Raw genomic sequence first — 21484 nt, forward strand, 5'->3', positions numbered from 1 at the left:
TGTAAAATAAAATTACAGAGGTGAACTATCTCCCAAAATAGAACAATCGCTACCTTTGAAGTTCACTAGGTATTTTAGGAGACTTGGATAATTTTGGACCTCCTTTTGCAAATAAATGAGGCTATCTCCAAAAATCCAATTTGTTATAGTGATTCTTCTCAATCTAACGTGGCTTGTCCTTATAGGAGTCGAAACTCAAATAAATTCCATGCACAACTCCTAACTCGGGTTATGGTCGGTTTTGGAGGCTTGGATCGATACTTCTGAAGCTGTGGCTCTCTCATTCAGACTCTAAATTAAGTGTTTTATTTACATATCTAAATCATCTCGACAAGAGAAATGTAATAACGAAATTCTTTTGAAATTTGATAAAGTTATCCAAACCGGCCTTAAATTACTAGGCCAGTTTTCCCAAATCATCATCCGTGCTGGACAATTTTGATCGTCACAACCACTTCCTATCCGATCGACCTGCATACATGTAGCTTCAGGAATAACATCTATCACTCAGGGACGCATGGCTACCGGCGAACAGTGCTTGTAGTTGTTGTGCACGCATGGCCGTGTGTCTGAACAATGCCATGCCGCCATGCGATGCACACGGCCACGCGTGGCTACCGGCGTACTTTTCTTCGGTACGTCATTTTTCTCTACCTAAGCTTAGCAGACTAACTTATTGACCGTGCAGTAACTTGGCTGCCATGCGCGGTACGGTGTGGCGACGGCGACGGACTTGGGCGTACGCGCAGCATCCATGAATGAATCTAAGGTCTCATGTGACCGTCCAGTGATATTACGCTTGACACACTTCCTAGTCACACGTACCTGTCACCATGAAAGCTATATATATATAGAGATAAATGCACGGTAGATCCATCAACTTTTTGTGCTGTGTTATTTAGGTCCAGTAACTCTGAAAGTGCAGGTTTGGGTACAACTTTTAAGTTGTGCCATTTAGGTCCAAATCTGTCCGTTTAGGGATTAGATCCTACGCGGCAATGCATGACAGCACCATAGGTCATGTGAGCAGCACGTGAGGACCCTTTGCTATTCGTTTTTTTGCCGATAGCCCCCTATGCTTTCCATTCCCTCACTCTTCACCCCTTCCTCTCCCTTCCCTTCGAAGACATCGTCTTCAGACGACGCCGGGGCGCTGGGTCGATCGCCGTGAGAAAGTCCTTCTCGCAGAAACGAGCGCTGTGGAGGCCCCCCGTGGCGCTGGTGCTCAGGGTCTTCTTGGCCACCGTCATCCCGCAGCTCTTCACGGCGCTCTTCAGGTTCTGCTCCAGGTGGCGCAGGTCCACGACCTGGCACAGCGTGATCAGGAACGTCGACGACACGAGCTTCAGTACGTCGACGGCCTCGGCGGTCTTCCTGGACGAGATGAGGCCGAGGGAGTTGACATCTTGATTGTGCTGCTCCGCGCTCTGGACGTGGTTGGTCACAGGGTTGGCCAGGAACTGGAGCTCAGAGCAGTAGGACGCGATGGCGATCTCGGCGCCCTTGAAGCCGTAGTCCAGGCTCGGGTTGCGCCGTCCGGACAGGTTGGACGGCATGCCGTTGTTGTAGAAGTCGTTCACCAGCTCCGAGAACTGCGCGAACATGAGCTTTCCGATCGCCGCGATGGTAAGCCTGGTGTTGTCCATGGACACGCCGATGGGCGTGCCCTGGAAGTTGCCGCCGTGGAGTACCTTGCCACGGGAGACGTCGATGAGCGGGTTGTCGTTGACGGAGTTGATCTCGCGCTCGATGGACTTGGTGGCGGCGCAGATGACCTCGATCTGAGGGCCCAGCCACTGCGGCGACGTGCGGAGCTCGTACCTGCCCTGCTTCGGCTTCATCAGCGGGTCCAACTCGCCGAGCTTCTTGGCGAGCATCATGTAGGAGCTGCCATCCAGGATGTGCTCCATGATGGCCGCGGACTCGATCTGCCCCGGGTGGTGCTTCAGCTTGTGGGTCAGGTGGTCGGTGTACTCGGGCTTGCCGTTCATCACCTCGCAGAACACGGCAGACATGACCTCGGCGAGGACGGCGAGGACGTTCGCCTCGAACAGCACCATCGACGCGAGCCCTTCCTTGGGCTGCAGCTCGAAGAAGCCGTGCTGGATGCCGGCGATCTTGAACGCCTCCGCGGCGTCCACCTTCCTGCCGTCGGGCGCCACCGCCGTGGAGTTGGGCCGGCCGGTGACGAGTCCCGCGATGTTGGAGAGCGGGACCAGGTCACCCGATGCGGTGATGGTGCCCCAAAGCGGCAGGCACGGCGTCACGTTGGCGTTGAGCAGCGCGACGATCGTATCCAGGATCTCGAAGCGGATCCCGGAGTAGCCCTGCAGCAGGGTGTTGATGCGGACGAGCATCGCGGCGCGCGTGGCCGCCGCCGGCAGCACGTGGCCGTTGTCGCTGGTCCCGAACGCTCCGGCATTAAGGAATCTGTATATAGTAACAAAACACACAAAAACGTGCGACACAGGTAAGCAAGCCTGTCTTATTAATGATTACATTACAGCAAACAATTTACCGTTGGGAGGGAGTGTAAATAAAAACTAAAAAAATCCTTGTCTGATTGCTTACCGGATGAGCTCCCTCTGGAGAGCGCCGCCCTCCTTGGTTCTCCGGTGGGAGGTGGCGCCGAAGCCGGTGGTGACGCCATAGCTGTCGGTGTCGTTCATCATGCTGTTCATGACCCAATCGCTGCTGGCCTTGACGTGGCCGCGCGAGGACTCGTCGAGCTCCACCCTGGCCTCGCCGACGGCGGCCACGGCGGCAACCTGGGCGACGGTCAGGCTGGCGCCCTCGATCTTCACCAGCGGCCTCCTGTACTCCTCCACCATCAGTTTCACGGCTTCCAGGTGGCTCCCGGTCAGGTCATCGGCCGCCTTCACCCAGTTGAGGGCGTCGGCCGCCCGCGGCGTGGCCAGGCAGACACCATTGCCCCTGGCGGCGGCGACGTGTCCGTTCTCGCACTCCATATCGAGACGGCAACGAACTAGCACGGATGAGGTAGCAAGTTTTGACTGTGTCTGGAGGAGGCTTGGTAGCTGTGGTGGGCGTCTGGAGGACACATGAGCGCCCCGGCGTCGTCTGAAGACGGTGTCTTCGAAGGGAAGGGAGAGGAAGGGGTGAAGAGTGAGGGAATGGAAATCATAGGGGGCTATCGGCAAAAAAACGAATGGCAAAGGGCCCTCACGTGCTGCTCACATGGCCTATGGTGCTGTCATGCGTTCCACGTAGGATCAAATCCCTAAACGGTCAGATTTGGACCTAAATGGCACAACTTAAAAGTTCATGTACCCAAATCTACACTTTCAGAGTTAATGGACCTGAATGACACAGCACAAAAAGTTAATGGACCTACAGTGCATTTATCTCTATAGAGATAAAGAGAGAGAGAGAGAACTACTACCCTGTCGCTGGCTACAGAATAACTTATTTTGTAGCCACTTTGAGTTACGATAATTACTATGTTAATTTACGAGATTATAGTAACTCCTTACTAATTGATTTACTATAATGTTATGGTAAATATCCCCATGTGTTATACTAACCTAACTATCGTAAATATGTATTGACACTATCATAAATTAGTATATAAAATTATCGTATATGAAGGTGGCTATAAAATAACTTAATTTGTAGCAGACTACTGAATATATTCTCCCTCTCTCTCTCTCTCTCTCTATCTCTCTCTCTCTCTCTCTCTCTCTCTCTCTATATATATATATATATATATATATATATATATATATAGACACACACAATGTTCCTTCACTTTCTTTTAAGGTTGTTTATTGGTTCCTATTGAGATTCCTATTGGTCACTATAAGTAGGGGTTGAAAATAGGCCAAAGAAGAAAATATGTTAAAAAGTAATATTCACTACTATATTATTATTATTTTTCTGAAATGGGGATTTTTTTATTTGCAGAAGTGGGTTGTTCCCCTTCCTCAACAAGATGGTCTCTGTAAAAATAAAATTACAGAGGTGAACTATCTCCCAATATAGAACAATCGCTACCTTTGAAGTTCACTAGGTATTTTAGGAGACTTGAATAATTTTGGACCTCCTTTTGCAAATAAATGAGGCTATCTCCAAAAATCCATTTTGTTATAGTGATTCTTCTCAATCTAACGTGGCTTGTCCTTATAGGAGTTGAAACTCCTTAATTATAGGAGTCGAAACTCAAATAAATTCCATGCCAACATACAACTCCTAACTCGGGTTATGGTCAGTTTTGGAGGCTTGGATCGATACTTCCGAAGCCGTGGCTCTCTCATTCAGACTCTAAATTAAGTGTTTTATTTACATATCTAAATAATCTCGACAAGAGAAATGTAATAACGAATTTTTTTTGAAATTTGATAAAGTTATCCAAACCGGCCTTAAATTACCAGGCCAGTTTTCCCAAATCATCATCCGTGCTGGACAATTTTGATCGTCACAACCACTTCCTATCCGATCGACCTGCATACATGTAGCTTCAGGAATAACATCTATCACTCAGGGACGCATGGCTACCGGCGAACAGTGCTTGTAGTTGTGGTGCACGCATGGCCGTGTGTCTGAACAATGCCATGCCGCCATGCGATGCACACGGCCACGCGTGGCTACCGGCGTACTTTTCTTCGGTACGTCATTTTTCTCTACCTAAGCTTAGCAGACTAGTACTTATTGACCATGCAGTAACTTGGCTGCCATGCGCAGTACGGTGTGGCGACGGCGACGGACTTGGGCGTACACGCAGCATCCATGAATGAATCTAAGGTCTCATGTGACCGTCCAGTGATATTACGCTTGACACGCTTCCTAGTCACACGTACCTGTCACCATGAAAGCTATATATGTGCTTTCCAAAAAAAAATTATCTAACGATCTTACTCCTTGGCCTCAACATCAACAACACATATAAGAGATATATCGTGCAAGTGTTTCAGTTCATCACATTGTTGACTGTTGAATTGTTGATGTGTGTATGCGTAGTGTCGTGGACAACTCCTTAGTTGCGTAGTAGCTTCTTGATGTGACTTTTAGCCGGCCGGACAGTCCGTGCGCCACACAACTTGTCTGCATGCATTTGACACCATTCCGCAAGAAAGACCATATATATACCTCCCACCTCGCCTGGCGCAGCGAGCTGCCAACCGCTTTCACAGGCCGGATGGATCCTCAGCAGCAGTCCATCCAGCTTGCCGCCGGTGCTTCGCCTGCCGGCTCGCCTGCAATGGCAACGCCGCCGCCGATGCAGCAGCCGCCGCAATGTGACCATGAGCGCATGGTCGTCGGCAACATGTGCCCTTCTCTCTATCTCGCCGTCTACAAAGGGAGTATGGCCGAGGTCACGGCGCTGCTTCTGCAACAACACGCCGCTGCGATAGACTGTCAAGCCACAGGTAACTAACGAAACAGACCTAAACCTTTTTTTTTTCTTTTCTTTCTGCTTCCAAATTCTTCATTTGGCTCCAAGAATTAATATTTGAATTTGAGTCCTGGCCAATAATAACTAGCTGGTTATTTTAGGTGATGTTAAGTTTAAAAGACTCAATTTTTTTTTTTGGTAAAAAGACAAAGGATAGAGGGGAGGATGATTGAGACCTATATTTGGTACAAATTTTGAACGTTGAATCCCTAATATTTCATAACAAAGGGAATAATACATTAATGAATGGTAGGTTGGCATAGAAGGAAAGGTAACAAATTAAGATTTGGGTGTTCTGAAGCCACTAGTGCTCACACATCCGTTTACATTGGAGTCGCACTAGCCTGACATATTAGCTGAGAGAATTCAAACAAAATCTTACTAATTTTTAGCAGCTAAATATTACTCTCATCATTGCAAATTATAAGATATTTTTGGCTTTTTTAGATATACTAGCAAATATGCCCGTGCGTTGCAACGAGAGAGAAAAATTATAAAATATTCATGAAAACAAAAGGAACGGTACATATCTATATTTATGTTTTACCATTTATATAAAATTTAAATGCTATAATTTATTTTAAGATTATCATATCATCCATAATACAAGCTAATGTTAGCAAATAATATGATAATGCCCCTAAGTTTGTATCAAATTTAAAATATAATGTTGATATATTTTTATGTTACAAAGCACAGAGATATTTTCATACTACTTATGCTTTGATATAGTTAAATATTGAGTTCCATGACTTTCTTTGTGGATCCATAATCAATGGTCTGTCAACGAGAGGCATCTCTTGATTTTTCATATGGTAACCCTTATTAGGGTTTGCACTATGTATAGTTTAGAGATGTAGCACCCGGTTTTAAGAACAAAACCAGATACACACCATATGTGAGTCCAGGATGTCAAATCTCACATATAGCTACAAATAAGGGTAATATCATAAGACAATGCTTATTACATAGCGTATTAGTATAAAGATTATAACCTCAAAGTATAGACAGTGGAAAGACAAACTCCGATCTTCAGGCGAAGACTCCAAATCTATAGGGACAACTGACTGGTTGACCACAAGCCTAATTCCTCCAAACTCTAGCAATCCGGTACCCATCCGGGATTTTTATCCAAATATTTGAAAAATATAAAGCAAGCGTAAGTACATGTCGTACTCAACAAATATAACATGGGGTTCATGAGGCTCAAAAGGTTGACACTGGTTTAACTGCGATTAGCTTTTAATTGCCACAATTTTAGCAATTGAGTAGCAACAAGTTTATCACAAGCTCATAAACACATGATCAGGTAAACATGAATAATGAATAGCATAAACAGTAATCGTTAATGTGCATCTTCATCATCCATATCATTAGTGTTCATCGTCTATTCCGCAAATGTTCCAAGGCCGCTCGTGACCGTGAGCACGACTGATATATCAGTTTTACACTCTGCATAGGTTGTACACTTTCACTGTGAGTCGTGATTTACCCTTTCGCCCGAGGTTGCGATCCTCTTGACCCACTACCAAGGAAGGTCGGCAGGGTTCACTATGAAGCCTTTCAAAGGTTCGTCTAATAAGTTAGGGCCATTAGATTCACTCGACAAATAGATATAGAGCCCCCCTTCCCGATGGCACAATGACGCGCAGCCTATACTCAAGGGGACAGAGGCCGTACTATATCCGATTCGTTAAGCCATTCTTACGCCAATAAAGGTAACCACTAACAAGCTAGAAAAGGTCCTCATACTGAGCTAAAGCCAGAGCCATATAGCCCTACAGCTGTACTGTAAGTCCTAGATGATCACTTACAGATAAGTCCTTAGGGAGAGAAATCTAGAGCACCATAAAAATAGCTCAATGCTCTAGCCCCCTTGTTCCATGTTGCTAAAAAGCATCTTTTAATGTTTATTGCATATTACATTAGTCAAGTGACAAGATCATGGTTGTAGTTGAGTACTAGCATCATACTACCCAATGCAATAACCCAAAGGTATCAAGGTACAGGGTAACAAAGTGCTAGAAAATCCTTAGTGACAGTCAAGGTAGACACATGCAATATGAATTAAGTGATTAAAGGTGTATAGGATAACAAGAAAGATCCCATGCTATACTTGCCTTAAACACAGATCCTTCGGTACGCTTTAATCTTCAACGTTCTTCTTCTTCTTGATTACCACGTATATCTCACCGGCTGGACAAAATTATAAAGCACCACACAAGCATCCATACAATCATACACGAAGCAAACAATAGAACTAAATCAGAACAGTACATCAATCATAGAAAAATAAGTGAAAGACTTTGAAACACGATTCCACGCATCGCTACGAACACACAGTCGCAAGAAGCACTCTAATCGGAGCTACGGTGAAAAAGATACATCTACCGATGGATTTACTTTATACGTGGAAAATAAAACTATAGGCTTCATTTATTTTAACTATATAAAAGCTTATATAAATTGAATTAAGTTAAATTTAGATTTGAATTATAAAAACAAATCATATCTTATTTATAAAATCCAGTTGCATAATTACTATCCAAATTAGAAGTTAAACCATGCAATTCTAGTATTAGTGACATGATAACCACTGTTACTAACGCATAGATCTCGTCGCTATGAATTTAACGCAACTTGAATGGATCAAAACAGATCTAAAACGCAGAAGATATGAAATAAACAAGATTTCCTTTATTAAAATAATAGATTAAATCTACCCTCAAATTTTAAAAGTTTGAAAACATATTTAACTGTGGTATGAACATGTAGATCATGAAATTACGAACCTAACGCAAGTTGAACGGATCAAATCGAAGTTAAAACGGAGAAGTTATTGCCTAAAGAAAATAGTGGCAAAACTGTAAATAAGTGAAAACGTATTTTGGATCTAAACTGATCAAACTACGCTCTCCAAAGAAGAAAACGGATTCTGTGATTACGCTTTGGACCGCGGGTTCGATAATAGAAAACGCAGGGGCTCTTTTGCAATGTTGACCGGCGAAGGGGTATCAAGCCATATCGGCCGTTAGATCTGGATCGAACGGTCTGGATTAGTACCGAGAGGGGAATTGGGGAAGCAATTGCCGGAACAGTGGCCGACGGCGGGATTTCTCGCCAGCGTTGCAATTGCTCGTCGGAGTAAAAGGGGATAACGCCTACGGGCTCAATTAGGCTCGGATTTTGGCACAGGGAGCAAGATTGGGAGGCACCAAACTCAATTCGGCCACTTACAACAGCTATTGGCGAGTGGAGCAAGCTGGTGGCGATCTATGGTGGCGTTGAAGCAACTGCTACGTGGCGCAAGACAGCTCAGAGGGAAAAAAGGGAAGAAAAGGGTCTCAGCGTGCTCAAGGAGTACTCACGAAGCTTGGGGATCTTCTTACCGTGACGGAGGGACGACGGAGTGACCCGGCGGTGATGGCTTCTTCTCGGCGGGGTCGGGGGGCGCTAGGGTGCAGCTGGTGGTCCTAGGCCTCAGCGGGGACGAAAAGGAACGTGGAGGATCGCTATTTAAGGGTTGGCCTTCGTAGGGCACAAGGCAACGGCGGAGGACGGGGCAGCGCGGACTCGGAGGGCGGCGCAGAGTCCATTGCGGGGACGGCTCAAGGTGGGAGACGGTCCTGACGGGGCGGACCCACCTATCAACAAAAGGAGGACGCGGGGACGGGCGGTCAGAGAGACAAAGGGAGAGAGAAGCGCGCCGGTGCGGGCTGCTGCCTTCGGCTGAGCGGATGGGCTGCCGAACTGGGCCGAGGCGCGAGAGAGAAAAGAGCGGGCCTCTGCTGGGCCTCAGCGACGTTGTGAAGTAGGGAAAAGAGAGAGCCGGGCTGCGGGGGAGAAAAATATAAAAAAACAGGAGCAGGCCAACTGAGGGAAGAGGCAAGTTGGGCCATGCAGGCCGAAAGGGAGAGAGGGGAGGAGAGAGGGTTTCTTTTTTTTCTTTTCTATTTCTTTTCTTATTTCAAATTCCAATTCAAATATGGTTTAAATTTCTTTGAACCAAATCAAGTTAAATATTAATTCAAATATTCTTTTCAATTCAAATAAAAAATGGAAAATTTTAGTAGGCTTTCAAAAATAAAGTTTATAACTTTTTAAATTCTTTCATTTCCCAATTCTCTTTTATTTCAAAGCCATTTTTAATATATTTTTCAAAAGCTTTTTAAATTCATTTTGAATTTTGGATTCAACCACTCATTACAATAAATCAAATGCAAGGGCATGTATGCTCAAACATGTTGCTACCTTATGATGAATTTTAATTAAATGAAAAATTTTATTTTCCTATATTTCATGTGTACAAAAATTCCAACTTAAATCTTTTTAGCCCTATTTCTAAAAATTCAAATTTTAGGGTGTTACAAGAGACAAATTCATTTAGACCGGACCGATGGCAATCTGTTTAAGATTTCAGTTCATAATTTGATTGGTCAAAGCACAACTGCAAACAAACAGCAAGTAGCGGCCGGGCTCGCCGATTTTCGTTAGTTCATCCGCTGAGGACGCATGCCTGTCTCGATCATAGGTCGATCTAGCAAGCTCCACTCCCTCTATTTGCCGCACCACGGTGCCTCTCCGCTCACCGAACGGCGCGCGCAGCCCGGACACTGCCGGGTGATGGCCTGCCTGTGGATCATCAGTACCTGTCCAGTCCACCTCGTCGCCTCTGACGATGACGCCGACAGCGACTACATATCTACGACACATGGCTCAGTGACAAGAGCAGGCTCAGCCTTCCATTCACCGATCCAGGAATCTAGGGGCCCCTTGTCCATGTCTTTGGAGCATCGGCGACCTCACCTGCCTGAAGCCTTGGGTTGGGGTGGCAACTCGATGACCATGTGCACGTGGCCCTCGCCGTGCAGACATCCAGGACGATGATACCCCGTTCCTTGCACAGCTAAGCTAATTGATGGTGGTGGCTTCCAATGACAAGAGGTGGGGAGAGACGGTTTAGGACGGGGAGGAAGTTGACCGGTATGGGGTGGTTGTGGATGACGTCGTCCCACTCGCCGTGCTCCGTGAGGAAGATCCTCGTCACCAAGTTTCGGTCGGCGATGAGAAGCTGGAAGGAGTACCCGGCGTCACCGATGACGAGCAATACAATAGATCCTCACGGTCAGACTCGTGGTCAGTGGCACGGACGGATGCGATGGTTTTGGTGTCCGAACATGCGAGAAGATCTCGATGAGGAGATCGCTCATCGTTGGGGATGTGCAGCGGCTCTAAATCAACCATCGTCGTCTCGTGACATGTGTCCACACGTCGACTCTATCACGCTAGTTGCCCCTGTTCGCTTGGCTGATAAGCCATGGCTGAAAATACTATTGACTGATTTGTTATAAGAGAAAAATTTTGTTCGTTGGCTGAAAAAGTATGGCTTATAAGCCAAACGAACACGGCATAGACTAGTAGGCAAGAAATACTAACCCAGACCGTGCCATACCTCGGCCGAGCCAGAATCCTGTGCCATGGCCGGACCATCAGCCCGCGGGCCTTTTGGTCAACTATACCCGTGTGGCGACTTTGTTGACTGTTTGAACGGTCAATATTCAAATCAAATGTAGATGGCTTCTTATGGGAAAGCAACGTCAAAGAGACTTCCAAGCATGTCCCCGTCATGATGCCTTCTATCGGAACACTTGTACTTACAACAACTGATTTCACGGCGACACAACTACCACAAAAATACGGGACACACCACCTTTCTTTAAAATAAAAGAAATCTATAATTTTAGGTGAGAACGAATAAATAGCACCAACCTAATGTGCAAATTTCAAATCTTTCTATATCTTACCTTTTTATTTATTTTAAGTTTTCCAAAAAAAATAAAAGCACCAAGGCAAAATGACTGTTATTATTAATCTTAATATTACTTTTGGAGACTCATTTTGGAGCTACCATGATAATCATCATCTAGCTATAACGCACTAAAGGAAAGAATTGTATAATTCTCACAAAAATAAAAAGCACGTAGTTGTGCGGTAGGTGGCTTAGGAGCAAATAAGGGTGAAAGATGAGACAGGGAAGAAAGAGCTGAATACTAAGGCACCGTCAAGCTTCTGCGATAGTTGTTTGATGAGTTGGTAGTGAAATAGCAAATAAGAGTAACTCTAGCAGCTCCTCAAACAGGCTCCTAAACCATATTTTGAAAGGTCAGGTCAAAAACACAAGTTGAGCAGGGCTCCTACTTAGACCCCATAAAAATAAAAAGGCTCTTAAATTCTCCCCACGGGATCGGACCTCATTTTTGGGAATCTAGATGAGGCCCATATTTTTCAGTTTCAGTCATTTATCTCCCCGACCTATCTGAAACTAAGCTCGCTCGAGCACTCGCTACACTTCCTGACACTCCTCTTGCCGGGTGCACTGTTTCTTACGTCCCTCCCACCCACCCAACGCTCTGTGTGGCCTACCCCAGTGACTCCTCCTCCCACTCTCCTGTTGTCGTCCTCCCCTTCGGTTCCGCTAATGGCGTGCCTCTCTCCAGCCTACTCCCTAGCGACTCCCTTTCTATGTATAGAGACATTGTCGGATCCATCCCCCTCATTATTCTCCCCCCCCCCCCCCCCCCCCCCCCCCACACACACACACACACACTGGTGTAGCTTAGGAGGGAAGAATAGAGAATGACTGAGCAAATGTGCCAGTGTCTATTAGAATAGATTTGAGAGCTCCTTCTATAACAAATAAAAAAAATCATGCCCTCAAAGTAGGAGGCCCTCAAATCAAAAAGTAGGGACTTGAGGGCTCCTCTCTCGAAAACCCCGGTCCCTAACCTATCCGATGAATTTGGCTCCAATTGAACTCGTCATTTGACACACGAATTCGGTTATTGTACTAATTTCCTGAATACCCGTTTCAGGCGTTGTTATGCACGGTCAGTGCGACATACTTGAGTTGACTGCGGAGAGGAACACAGCTCTACACGTGGCTGCGGAGCAAGGGCACCATGAGCTGATCCGGGAGCTCTACCGCAGGTTCAAGGACCAGGGCCTCCTCTCTCGCCAGAACTCGGCGCTGGACACGCCGATGCATTGCGCGGCGAGGGCTGGGCACGCCAGGGCAGTCGCGGTCCTCGTCGAGCTGGCCAGGGACCGGGGCGAGAACATTCTGGGATGCAAGAACGAGGCAGGCGACACGGCCCTGCACCTGGCGGCGAGGCACGGGCACGGCGCGGCGGTGGAGGTGCTAGTCTCGGCGGCGGCACAACCGGCGGCCGAGCTGAACAACGCCGGCGTGTCGCCGTTGTACTTGGCTGTAATTAGCGGCTCGGTGTCAGCAGTCAGAGCGATTATTACCAAGTGCAAGGACGCGTCATCGATGGGGCCAAGCGCACAGAATGCTCTGCACGCTGCCGTTTTCCAGAGCTCAGGTTAGTTGCTTGTTGGATTCTTAATGGTATTACTGGAAGAAAAAAATAATGCAGTGAACTAATGTGTTGATCATTTGCGTTGCCTGCAGAAATGGTTCACCTGCTACTGGAATGGAGGCCAGCTCTGGCCGACCAAGTCGACAGCAGCGGCAGCAGCCCGCTCCATTTCGCGTCGTCGGACGGCGATCGCAGCATCGTGCGTGCAATCCTGCGCGCCGGGCCGCCGGGAACGGTGTACAAGAAGGACTCGAGCGGCCTGTCGGCTCTCCACGTCGCGGCGCGGATGGGACACCACCGCGTCGTGACGAACTTGCTAGGGAGCTGCCCCGACGCCGCCGAGCTCCGTGACGGCAATGGCGGGACCTTCGTCCACGCCGCGGCCCGGGGGAAGGGCTCCTCGGTGGTGTCGCTCGCCACCAAGAATCCCATGCTGCGCGGCCTCCTGGACGCGCAGGATAGGGAGGGGAACACACCTCTCCACCTCGCGGTGGCAGCGGGATCGACCGGCATCGTGGTGGATCTGCTACGCAACGGCAAGGTGCGGGCCAATGTTCCGAACAACGATGGTCACACAGCGTTTGATCTCGCCGCCGGATCAACCACCAGTTTCTTCAAAATGGTAAGCCTGGTGGTCGCGCTAGTCGCTTACGGGGCACAGCTCCGGCCGCAGAGGCAGGACCAACTGGAGCAGTGGGTTGGCCGCGACAAGGTGCAGAAGGGGATACAGAACACGTCGGACAGCCTCGCGGTGGTGGCCGGCCTCATCGTCGCCGCCGCGTTCGCCGCCGGGTTCAACTTACCCGGTGGGTACGGCGGTGACGGCAAGGCGAACCTCAAGGACGAGACTATCTTCAAGAGCTTCCTGCTCTTGAACACCGGGGCCGTGGTAACGTCCATCGTGGCGGTGGTCCTGCTCGTCTATGGGAAGGCGTCGCGCTCTGCCGGTTCGTGGAAGAGCTTCGCGGCGGCGCTGCAGCTCTTGTGGGTGTCGCTCGTTTGCATGATGCTGGCCTTCCAGGCGGCTCTGCTCTCCGTGGCGACCACGAGGGCACTCAGTTACGGGTTCGTGGGTGTATACATGTGCATCCTTGTCTTGCAAGTATGCATCACGGAGTGGCTGGGGCCTGCGACGGGGTTGCGCATGATTTGGAGGTTTCACTGGAAAGGAAGAAGGCATGTCGACGTCAAACGACAGTATCCGTTCGCCAAAGCTACCGTACTCAATTTACAACTTTTTTCATTTACAAGTTTCCTAGTTTCTATAGGTTTTCAGGTCATCTTTTCATTAAGACAGGGATCCAAGGACACCTCAATTGCTCCATCACCATCTGCTCTTTATTATTAGAGGGGAAAATGCCATCTGGGGAGTTCGGTACTCACGTTGCAAGACTGAGCCTATGGCTCATCAAATTATTGAACTTGATGTATTCTTATTTGATCCAAAGAAAAGCAAAAATAGATGAAGAGATAAGATGGACCTTTTTAGACACATGAACTACATATGGCTTTGTAATGTTGGTGAGACACATAAATCTTGTCATTAGCTTTGTTTAGTTTGTAAAATGTTCGTGCTCCAATGACGATGACATGTAATCTATATATTGTATATGCATTCCGTTGGCCAACATTGGTGGTTCTAAGTATCTCATATTTAGTTTCTAAAAAGCTTACAATCGCGAAAACAAGATTCAAACATAATGGTGGGAACAAAAGATTTCAAATATGAAAACCATTAACAAAGACAGTAGAATTAGGCAACCACATATGTTAATCATTAGCAGAGGAGAGACGTATACATTTGGCAAATGTACTCCGCATGACTTAGTCATATATATAAAAAAACAAAGGAGTATGCATTTGACATTAGCAAGGAATAAAGTTGGATTTGCATATAAATAGCATTTCTCTATTGATAGTTGCCTTCTTCCAACTTGATCTGTACTAATGCATAGTGATTTTCTAAGTCTTTGTCCATACAATCAAAGCAATATTGAGATCATCTTATATCCATTATATATCTTGAAATTTCTTCACTCATGCATTCTTGACTCATTCTTCGATACTTGATCAATACCAATTAACTTATCAATCTCTTCTTGTCCATGCAAAGCAAAGACACTATTGAGATCAAACTATATTCTTCTCTTTCTCTCTTTGCCTTATCAATCATGCTTGCTTCTTCTTCATGTAGTACATGACTTGAGTTGGATATGCTCATTTGCAATGGAACCAATTGAAGCACTCACCAAACTAATTAGTTCTTTAATTGTTTTGTCATCTAACCACCAAAACCCACTAGGGGACTTGGATGCACTTTCAAAACCAATTTTCGAAGCAACTGCACAATCACCACACGGTGCTTCCATAGAGCCACAAACTCTAAGTCGTCTAGGAGTCAGCAAGCTCCAAGAGTGACAAGCAAACCCGCTTGCAAATCAACTACCTAATGCCACTCAATCGATCTCTCCACTGTCCAAATGTTGACCTCTTGCAGACGAGTAGAAATAGAGCTCTCACCAACTATACAACTTTTCCAAGTGGCCAAGAGAAGCTCCACAGCCGACCACTCCTCTATATATAGAGAGTACCAAAAACTAGTCGTTATCCTTCTTCTTCCCACGAGATGCAAACCTGGTGGTCCAACCGGCCCCAAGGCGGTCCGACTGGCCATCTCCCAAAGGTAAGAAAACGGGTACACTAGTAGAGAAACGACATTTCATCCATGGCCAAAAAGTATTTATTCCCGGTTTAAAAATTGCAACCGTGACTAAAGGGAGGACTGTACCTTTAGTCTCGGTTTGTAATACAAACTGGGACTAATTCTACCCTTTAGTCCCGGTTGTAACGGTTACCGAGATGTGTCCGAGGCATGTCAGTGCGAGAATCTTTAGTCCCGGTTTGAGACATGAACCTGAACTAAAAGTGTGACTTTTAGTCCCGGTTTGAGACACGAACCTGGACTAAAGGTACCTTTAGTCCCGGTTTGTGTCTCAAACCCGGAGTAAAGGTGTCTCCAAACTGAATTTAAAAGGAAAGCGTATCTTATCTAAGTTTGATGTGTGGTGGTAGGTGAGATGGTAACGCATGCAAGAGCTGAAGTGGGAGGTCATATGTTCGAATCTCCACATCTGCAACTTTTTTTTACCCAATAAAACACCTCTAGTCCCGGATGGAGGAACCGGGACTAAAAATCAAGACCTTTAGTCTCGATTGCATAGTCCTGGTTCCCAAAACCGGGATTAAAGGGGGTTGTACCATAGGCTTGTTATAGTAATATTACAGTGCAGCACCTCGGTACTCTTCTATGGTCAAATCAAACTCTTGATTGATCCATGCTGATCTTCACAATAGTAGTAGTAATACGCAGCACGACATTAAGCAATAACACAAGTGACCAAGAACAGATGTAACCGATACTTTGGTCTGATGCAATGGTAATGACATATACAATATGATAAAAGAATTAAGCAATTGGCTAGGGAAGAAAAATTGGCTGCAAGGTGTAGCCGAAACAATCGTTACACAGTAAAGTTGCCAAAGAGTGTGTTGACGCGAATCTAGCCTCAAAACCTAAGTGTTAGAACACATGGATTGCAAAAGGAACATTTTGGCATGAATCTGCATGAACTGGTCAGGCCGGTTTCCTAGGGGTTTTGCTATAGATTGGTAATTATCATACTTACTTGGTGAAGAGCAGTTATAAGGTTTACGAGCAAATTAGAAAAGGATACCCCTATTGCGTTTAAGTGATGGCTAGTTTTTTTAGCAAACTTGCAAAGAAACTATCAGAACTCTCACCTGGGAGTGACCTCGTTATGGTGTCAACATCAGCGGGTTGCCACCCTAGGTTTCCCGATAAGTCTAGAATGCCATCTCTGGCCATCGGGTCAGAGTGTGAACTATAAGTAGGGGTTGAAAATAGGCCAAAGAAGAAAATATGTTAAAAAGTAATATTCACTACTATATTATTATTATTTTTTCTAAAATGGGGATTTTTTATTTGCAGAAGTGGGCTGTTCCCCTTCCTCAACAAGATGGTCTCTGTAAATATAAAATTACAGGGGTGAACTATCTCCCAAAATAGAACAACCGCTGCCTTTGAAGTTCACTGGGTATTTTAGGAGACTTGGATAATTTTGGACCTCCTTTTGTAAATAAATGAGGCTATCTCCATAAATCCATTTTGTTATAGTGATTCTTCTCAATCTAACGTGGCTTGTTCTTATAGGAGTCGAAACTCCTTATAGGAGTCGAAGCTCAAATAAATTCCATGCCAACATACAACTCCTAACTCGGGTTATGGTCGGTTTTGGAGGCTTGGATCGATACTTCCGAAGCTGTGGCTCTCTCATTCAGACTCTAAATTAAGTGTTTTATTTACATATCTAAATCATCTCTACAAGAGAAATGTAATAACGAAATTCTTTTGAAATTTGATAAAGTTATCCAAACCGGCCATAAATTACCAGGCCAGTTTTCCCAAATCATCATCCGTGCTGGACAATTTTGATCGTCACAACCACTTCCTATCCGATCGACCTGCATACATGTAGCTTCAGGAATAACATCTATCACTCAGGGACGCGTGGCTACCGGCGAACAGTGCTTGTAGTTGTGGTGCACGCATGGCCGTGTCTGAACAATGCCATGCCGCCATGCGATGCACACGGCCACGCATGGCTACGTCGTACTTTTCTTCGGTACGTCATTTTTCTCTACCTAAGCTAAGCATACTAGTACTTATTGACCATGCAGTAACATGCGCGGTACGGTGTGGCGACGGCGACGGACTTGGGTGTACGCGCAGCATCCATGAATGAATCTAAGGTCTCATGTGACCGTCTAGTGATATTACGCTTGACATGCTTTGTGGGGTGTAGGACCCCGAATACCCATGGCAGAACATTTGGGCTGCGCCCCTAGGGTTGGTCCAGCCCACAAGAAGAAGCCTTGCGGGGCACGACTCTGCTTGGCGCCTTCCGCAAGACATCGGGAAGATATCCTTAAGATACTACGAGATCTATTAGAATATATATAATCCCAAGATTCCCGTAATCAATTATTACTTTCCGATTATCTCTTAGATCTAAGCCTTGCGGGGCACGACGCGTGGCTACCGACGTACTTTTCTTCGGTACGTCATTTTTCTCTACCTAAGCTTAGCAGACTAGTACTTATTGACCATGCAGTAATTTGGCTGCCATGCGCAGTACGGTGTGGCGACAGCGACGGACTTGGGCGTACGCGCAGCATCCATGAATGAATCTAAGGTCTCATGTGACCGTCCAGTGATATTACGCTTGACACGCTTCCTAGTCACACGTACCTGTAAGGATGGCAACGGGTCGGGTTCGGATCGGGTGGAGTCTCCGTGCACCCAAAACCGAAACCCGAAATCGAAACCCGAACCCGCCCCGAAAACCGATTCGGGTGGAAATCCATCACCAAAACCAAACCCGCGGATACCCGAAACCCGAACGGATACCCGAAACCCGAATGGATACCCGAAACCCGCGAATATATATACACATATTCACATGTATAAACAAGAGATAACAAATAATAAATATTTTCATGAGTCAACTTTAAATAAATTTAATAATCTAAGTAAACAAATTATTATTAGTATATTATAAAACATGAGTTTTAATTCCAAATGATTTATTTCGGATATCCACGGGTGAAAAACCAAACCCGAAACCGAACCCGATTGGTTTCGGGGCCCCGAACCCGAAAACCGTGGGTGAAAAACCATCCCCAAACCCGAACCCGCAGAACCCGAAACCCGCGGATATCCGCACCAAACCCGAACCGTTGCCATCCTTACGTACCTGTCACCATGAAAGCTATATATATAGAGAGAGAACTACTACCATGTAGCTAGCTACAGAATAACTTATTCTGTTCTGTAGCCACTTTGAGTTACGATAATTACTATGTTAATTTACGAGATTATAATAACTCCTTACTAAGTGATTTACTATAACGTTATGGTAAATATCCCCAAGTGTTATAGTAACCTAACTATCGTAAATATGTATTGACACTATCATAAATTAGTATATAAAATTATCGTAAATGGAGGTGGCTATAGAATAACTTATTTTGTAGCTGACTATTGAATATATTCTCCCTCTCTCTCTCTCTCTCTATATATATATATATATATATATATATATATATATATATATATATATATATTCTTTTAAGGTTGTTTATTGGTTCCTATTGAGATTCATCTATATATATGCACATATAATGCTCCATCTCAAAATGTCACATTAATTGTGCTATTATATATTTATGCTTTCCAAAAAAAATTATCTAACGTTCTTACTCCTTGGCCTCAACATGCATCAACAACACATATAAGAGATCTATCGTGCAAGTGTTTCAGTTCATCACATTGTTGACTGTTGAATTGTTGATGTGTGTATGCGTAGTGTCGTGGACCACTCCTTACTTGCGTAGTAGGTTCTTGATGTGACTTTTATTCCACACATAATTTACATGTTTCCCAATATTAATTAGAATTTCTTCTAAATCTTTACGCAAATCTTCTTTAAATCGTCTTAAAGCTTTATCCCATGGACCACTCCTTACTTGCGTAGTAGGTCTCATGTGACCGTCCAGTCATATTACGCTTGACACACTTTCTAGTCACCCGTACCTGTCACCATGAATATATATATATATATATATATATATATATATATATATATATATATATATATACTGTTCCTTCACTTTCTTTTAAGGTTGTTTATTGGTTCCTATTGAGATTCCTTCACTTTGGTCTTGCATTACGTCAGAATTGCTGATATATATACAATGTTCCTTCACTTTCTTTTAAGGTTGTTTATTGCACTACGTCAGAATTGCACTTCACTGTCGGTTCAAAATACCCCTTCACTGTCGGATTTTGAACCGGCACAACCATACCGGCAGTGATGAGGGTAAGATATCACTGTCGGTTCCTACAAACCGGCAGTGTTCTTCAACTTCACTGCCGATTCTTTATACAACAGGCAGAGTTCAGTTCCACCAACACTGCCGGTTCATAAGACTACCCGGTAGAGTTCATTTCCACCAACACTGTCGGTTTGTGTTTGAACCGGCAGTGTTATCGTACGAATCACTGCCAGTTAGTGACAAGATTCGGCAGTGATGGCTAAGCCAATGCTGCCGGTTTGTGGCTCCAGTCGGCAGTGCCATCACTGCTGGTTTGTTGCTAACCGGCAGTGATGTTTACAACAACACTGCCGATTTTCTGCTAACCGGCAGTGATGTCACGTTCGCATTTTATTGTTTTATAATTTATTTTAATTTATATTTTTCGTGGAATCGGGTTTCACTTTATAAACGCTACTTAGACGACAGGTCCATAAATATTAGACATTATAAATGTTACGGTTACAGTTCAAATGTTCTTATCAAGATCTCGATCTCTCAAAATAAAAAAGAAATGTTCTCGGACTTCACAGATTGTGCAATGCTTCTCAAACTTTTTACAATAATCTGGTGAGCCGCTCTGGGCCATACTGGTCCTTGAACTTCACGGATTGTGCAATGGAAAATACTCCATCGTTTTCCAATACCTCAGCCAAGATGAATTTTGCCAGCTCCGATTGCAGCGCGACGATCTCCATATCTAACAGCCTTTCGTGGTTATATTTCTTGCATTGTCGTTCAAAAAAGATGATATTCAAAGAGGAATCAGTAAATCATTTTGTTGAATGATTAACAGACATAAATGAAATGGGGATTATACACATCAACTTATCAGCTTCTTCCTATTTCCAGCCGATGTAGCGAAGCATTGCCCACATTACATAAAACCCGCATTCATTGTTTCTCGGCGACTGTTTTAGGTACTTCCCCTCCATTTCGACAACCTTGAATGGGACATGTGTCCCACCAATATGGCTTCTTCGGACACTGAGCAACATTAAAAGGAGAAACATTAGAAAGCGGTATGTGTGATTAGAAAATAATATGTTATTAGGATCGCTTACTAATTCAGCACTGCCACCAGTTCATCCAGATGATGAAATGGTTTTTTCTTTGAGTCCCACACCTCGATCAGATTTTTGATAAGATTAACACAAATGAAGACGAAATAGTGGCTGCAATCACAGAATCCTAATTATCGAATAATCTCAACAAAAAAAAGAAGCATAAAATTAAAAGCCAAGAACACATACTCGCAGTTGTAGGCTAGAAGTATGTGGGTTTTGTTCTTCATCTTGAATTCATCGAAAACAGCAATCAATCTCCATTTCAGGCCTTCCATGTCACATCCATGGAGGCCTAGACATATCTTCTCATTGACTCGCAAGGGGTCCAAGAAGCCTATGTTATCCCATTTGCTTTTTAGAATGCAAAATTTTGCTATACACCTACATAAAATCATGAGAAGTGCTCAAAAGTTAACAATTTATGTCCCGAGAGAGTAGTTAATTGTAATATCGTGCTGTAGGGTACTTACATAGTCCATAGCGTCAATATTTGTGTATCAAGAGAGCGTTTCTGGTATAGCTAGAACAAGCACTCCCACTCGACATTGAATTTCACTTCTTCAGGATAATTAAAAACATGTGGCGAACGGATAATAACCTCAAAACCAAAGTCCTCCGTCTCTGTTGTTTGAGCCATGCAATATTCATGCAACTGGCGCATATATATTGTC

The 21484-nt window shown here is 45.1% G+C and overlaps 2 protein-coding genes across 2 annotated transcripts; one reads left to right on the forward strand and one right to left on the reverse strand.

Moving 5' to 3' along the window:
* Nucleotides 1-1097: 1097 nt before the first annotated feature.
* LOC136488339 (phenylalanine ammonia-lyase-like) lies at nucleotides 1098-2969 on the reverse strand. The gene is made up of 2 exons (XM_066485305.1): nucleotides 2572-2969; nucleotides 1098-2430 (listed from the first exon to the last, which is right to left on the reverse strand). Exons 1-2 carry the CDS (start codon nucleotides 2967-2969, stop codon nucleotides 1098-1100), a joined length of 1731 nt encoding a protein of 576 aa, XP_066341402.1.
* A 2161-nt stretch (nucleotides 2970-5130) lies between these two features.
* Nucleotides 5131-14406, forward strand: LOC136489934 (ankyrin repeat-containing protein NPR4-like). The gene is made up of 3 exons (XM_066486446.1): nucleotides 5131-5387; nucleotides 12286-12795; nucleotides 12885-14406. The coding sequence occupies exons 1-3, from the start codon at nucleotides 5156-5158 to the stop codon at nucleotides 14138-14140; spliced, it is 1998 nt and encodes a 665-aa protein (XP_066342543.1). The 5' UTR covers nucleotides 5131-5155; the 3' UTR covers nucleotides 14141-14406.
* The last annotated feature ends 7078 nt before the right edge of the window (nucleotides 14407-21484 follow it).

Source organism: Miscanthus floridulus, chromosome 10 (genome assembly GCF_019320115.1).
Source record: "Miscanthus floridulus cultivar M001 chromosome 10, ASM1932011v1, whole genome shotgun sequence".
Taxonomy (NCBI): Eukaryota; Viridiplantae; Streptophyta; class Magnoliopsida; order Poales; family Poaceae; genus Miscanthus; species Miscanthus floridulus.